The 4,415-nt window shown below is 56.8% G+C and overlaps 1 protein-coding gene across 1 annotated transcript in view; it reads right to left on the reverse strand.

Annotated features, from left to right (window-relative positions):
* The window catches only part of LHPP (phospholysine phosphohistidine inorganic pyrophosphate phosphatase), a gene marked incomplete at its 5' end in the record, with an annotated part of 26,068 nt that overhangs the window by 17,877 nt on the left and 3,776 nt on the right, over positions 1-4,415 (reverse strand). The window contains one exon of the mRNA XM_014528846.1: positions 3,973-4,065. Within this exon, the coding sequence (XP_014384332.1) occupies positions 3,973-4,065 (93 nt within the window). The remainder of the gene's footprint in view (positions 1-3,972; positions 4,066-4,415) is intronic.

The following is a 4,415-nucleotide window of genomic DNA, read 5'->3' on the forward strand; positions in this document are numbered from 1 at the left end:
TCTGTCTGGACAGCGTGCAGCCCGAATAGCAAGCGCGCGGCCCTGGGGATTTCACAGCGTTCCTGGCGGTGAAGGGCAATCATCGCACGCGGAGCAGCAATTACTACCCAATCGCTGAGGATTTAGAAAATCATTGGTGAGAAGATAGAGGTCAGGAGGTGCGCCGTCGGGGGAAATAAAGCAGCACCTGTCAGCGCCGCCCCCTCGGCCTCCGTGCGGGAGGGAGGACGCAGCCCAGCCGGCCCGCGGTGGTTCCAGGAGCTGCGGGCAGTGGGCAGTCACAGCCCAGCAGTGGCCTTTCTGGTCTGGGCTCTAAAAGCAGGTTCCCTCGTCCCTCCTGTGAGTGCGCCACCCGGGGCCTCTGCCCTCCTGGTGCCGGCAGGTGGCCGCTCAGTGCTGACGAGCTTCCGGAAGCCCCCGCCCCCGAGAGAGCAGTCGTCGCAAAACGGAACCAGCCCCTGACCAGGCGTCGAGACCCCACCACCACCCAGAAGACAGGGCGGAGGGCACAGGGGAGGACTCCGTCGAGGGCGTGGACGCGCCAGCTTCTCTCCACAACCTCAGGAGGAAAACACAGGAAGTGACGGATTCAAAAAGCACTGAGGATCCCGCTGACCAGCCCGAGCCGGTGTGGCTCAGTGGACAGAGCGCCGTGCCTGGGGCCTGTGGACCGAAGGGTCCCGGGTTCAATTCTGGTCAAGGGCACGTATCTCACTTGCAGGCCAGATCTCCGGCCCTGGTCAGGGTGCGTGCGGGAGGCAGCCCATGGATGTGCCTCTTTCACATGGATGTTTCTCTCTCTCTGTCTCTCCCGCTCCCTTCCACTCTTTAAAAATCAATGAAAAAGTATCCTCGGGTGAGGATTAGGAAAACAAAAAAACAACAAACAAAAAGAATCACACTGACCAATCACAATGCAAGGCCCTCCTTTGACTCCGGATTCAAACAACCTGTAAGCCACACCCGCCTCAGACCATCGGGGGAATGGGAACAGTGGCGGGTATCGGATGGCATTTAGGAAGGATCGTCGGCATCCCTGGATGTGGCGGTGGCATTATCTGTGTTTCTATAAAAAGAATCCCTGCCTTTTGGAGACACGGAAATATTTACAGATGAAGTGACACGATTTCCGGGGTTTGATTCAAAATAATGTCGGGGGGAGGTGAGGGTGGGGTACAGAGGAGCCCGGAGGCTGTTCACCTTGAAAGGGGTCTGACAGCCAAACACAGGACAAGCTGAGCAACAGACTCCGTAACGGGAGAAACGGCCGGTCACTCGTGAAATACAACAATATTCCGAGTCCACGTTGGAACAAATACGTAAACGGGAGAAAGAGGAAGGCTCCTCCTTACAGTAAAGTCCAGTCGCTCAACAGACGGAGCGCGTTGCCGGGCGGACGCACAGGGGCAGCTGCGTCAGGCGAGGGGGCCGTGGATGCTCACGTCAGGCGGGAGGAGAAGGACAGGAAGAGGACATTACAGTGTCAAGCTCTTCCCCACAAGGTACTGATGAGGGACAGAGACACACAGTAGCTTTTCGGTGGAGAACCTGGAGACACCACCTCCAGTGAGGACCCAAGAGAACATCACCAATAACGGGGCAGGGGCCCTCCCCCGCCGCCCGACGGGACGTCCCAGAGGGCATTGCTTCTGCGAGATTCCTGCCCAACACGCGCCGCCTAAATCCCGAGGAGACATCAGCACAAACCAACGGAGGGACAGTCTACACCACGCATGTCGAACTCCCGCGAGTTTACACAGTAACTGGCCAGTGCTGTTCAAAAATGCCACAGCCGCCCGGCCAGTGTGGCTCAGTGGCTGAGTGTTAGTTAACCTGTGAACCAGGAGGTCACGGTTCGAATCCCGGTCGGGCACAGGCCCGGGTTGTGGGCTCGATCCCCAGTGTGGGGCGTGCAGGAGGCGGCCGATCCATGATTCTCTCTCATCATTGATGTTTCTATCGCTCTCTCCCTCTCCCTTCCTCTCTCTCTAAAAATCAATAAAAACATTTTTTAAAAAAGCTACTGGTGGGACGGCTGACAGCGGCCGCAGACGGTCTCTGGGTTAACTAACCGTTGTGAGTCAGTGCATGTCAATCGCTTTATGACTGTCCTGTCGGACGTCAGCACTGGGAGCTGGTTTCAGGCATATGGGCGTTCCTTGTACTGTTTTTGCAACTTCCTTGTCAATGTGAAATTATTTCACAACGGACAGTTAAAAACAATTTTAAAAAGTGCTCTAGTAGTTAGTCATTACTGGAGCTCCGTGATGGGGACATAGGGTTCATTATGCGAGTCTCTCTCCTTGCACCGACAGCTGCAACGACTCATGATAAAAGTTAAAAAGATTTAAGAGAGGAAAGCCACATGCAAGAAAGGCACAGACCTTGTTTGGATTTGATGCAAAAACAAATCGGCGTAAGAGCACACTTCTGAGGTGGCCAGGGGGACTGGGTGTGGACTGGTATCATGAAAAGGCGCATTGTTGCTCAGCCGGCGTGGCTCAGTGGTGGGCGTCGGCCTATGAACCAGGAGGTCACGGTTCTATTCCTAGTCGGGGCACGTGCCCGGGTTGCAGGCTTGAGGCAGCTGATCAATGATTCTCTCTCATCATTGATGTTTCTCTCTCTCTCTCCCCCTTCATCTCTGAAATCAATAAAAAAATATATATATTTTTAAAAATGGATTGATATTAGAGAATACTAAGGATTTACTATTGATTTGGGGTAGATTTTTTGTTCATTGTGATAAAATACACACCAGGTTCACCAATGTGACCATTTCAAAGTTTCAAATCAGTGGCATTAAGTGTATTCGCCATGCTGCGTGACCATCACCGCCATTTAGTTCCGCACATTTCATCACCCCAATAGGAGGCCCACACCCACGAGGCAGCCGGCCACGCCGAGCCCCCACCCTCCACAGCCCTGGCCTGTTTGACGTTTCTGTGGACCTGACTCTTCGGGGCACTTCCCACAAATATCATGGAACATACAAAAGCGGGCCTTTGTGCCTGGCTGCTTCCACTCGCACGTTCCCGCCCACAATGCAGCATTTCCCCGCATCTCATTCCTCTCCCGCTGAACTGCCCCATTGTGTGAGCGTGCCACGCGCCGTGGTCCCTTCACCTGCCGGTGAATGCGCACTGTTTTTCTCGTCTGCTACTGTGAATCGTGCTGCTAGGAAGAGTCACGCGTGCGTTTCGTGGGAACATGTTTTCAATCCTCGGAGCGGGACTGCTGGGTCGCGCGGCAATTCTCTGTTGGACGCCAAGGAGCTGTCCCCAGAGGGCCGCCCCGTCTCACATTCCCACTGGCTTCCTACAGGGGGAGCCCTCGCTTGCTTGTTTGAATTCGCGCGGCCAGCTGAGGGGTGCGAGGGGCCCTCACTTTGGCCCTGAGGCTGAGCGTCCTTCTGTGTCTCTGGGCCACTGGTGGGTGTTTCAGAGCATCGTCCAGTTGTGTCTAAAATAAATGTTCTCTGAAAGGCATCCTAGACTAGGAAAGGGCACGACAACGGCAAGGCTGGATTTGCTTTAAAAAACAAGAGGAAGCCCGGCCGGCGTGGCTCAGCGATGGAGCGTCGACCTAGGAACCAGGAGGTCAGGGTTCGATTCCCGGTCAGGGCATAGCCCGGGTTGCGGGCTCGATCCCCAGTGTGGAGCGTGCAGGAGGCGGCCGATCCATGATTCTCTCTCATCATGGATGCTTCTATCTCTCCCCCCCTCTCCCTTCCTCTCTGACGTCAATAAAAATATATTTAAAAAACAAACAATAAATAAAATACTCAGTGGACTTCCTTTGCTGCCTTTTCCCCGTTTCCAGCCAAATCAGCTCTCGTGGTGGGGGGTCCGCACGTGGCTGCCCGGCCCACAGGCTGCCTGAGCCCCCAAGCCCCCAGGCCGCCGTGTGAGGTCCCCTCCCGACACAGCTGCCTCCACGCACATCCGCATCCGCATCCGCAAGGCAACCTACCTGGTGGGCCTCCACGCCCAGTTCCCGCAGGGCCGACCTGAAGAACTCCGGAGAGGGCTTGCCCACCACCTCGGCCTCGACACCGCAGGCGTACTGCAGAGAGAGGGCACGTGTGGGTGTGGGGCGAAGCAACGGGACCCCGACTGCAGGGAAGGCCTCCCTCCAGGAACCAGGGGCCTCAGGGGCAGGACATGTGAGCCGGAGACACGTCTGAGCCGACGACGCCATGTCGGGCTGCCTGGGATGCTCGGAGCCCGCACCTCCAGGCCCGCCACCTGCTCAAACCCCCAGCTGTGGGGGAGGCGGCCCAGAGGTGGCAGTCTCGGGCACCTGACCGCGTTCTCACCCGTATTCCTGCTTCTCCCCTCCCCCGCCCACCCCGCTGGTCACGGCTCCCCCAGGATGCGTCCAGGGCTCCACGTCCCGTCTGTCCCTCCCGCACG

This window comes from Myotis brandtii, unplaced genomic scaffold (genome assembly GCF_000412655.1).
Source record: "Myotis brandtii unplaced genomic scaffold, ASM41265v1 scaffold656, whole genome shotgun sequence".
In the NCBI taxonomy this organism is placed as follows: domain Eukaryota; kingdom Metazoa; phylum Chordata; class Mammalia; order Chiroptera; family Vespertilionidae; genus Myotis; species Myotis brandtii.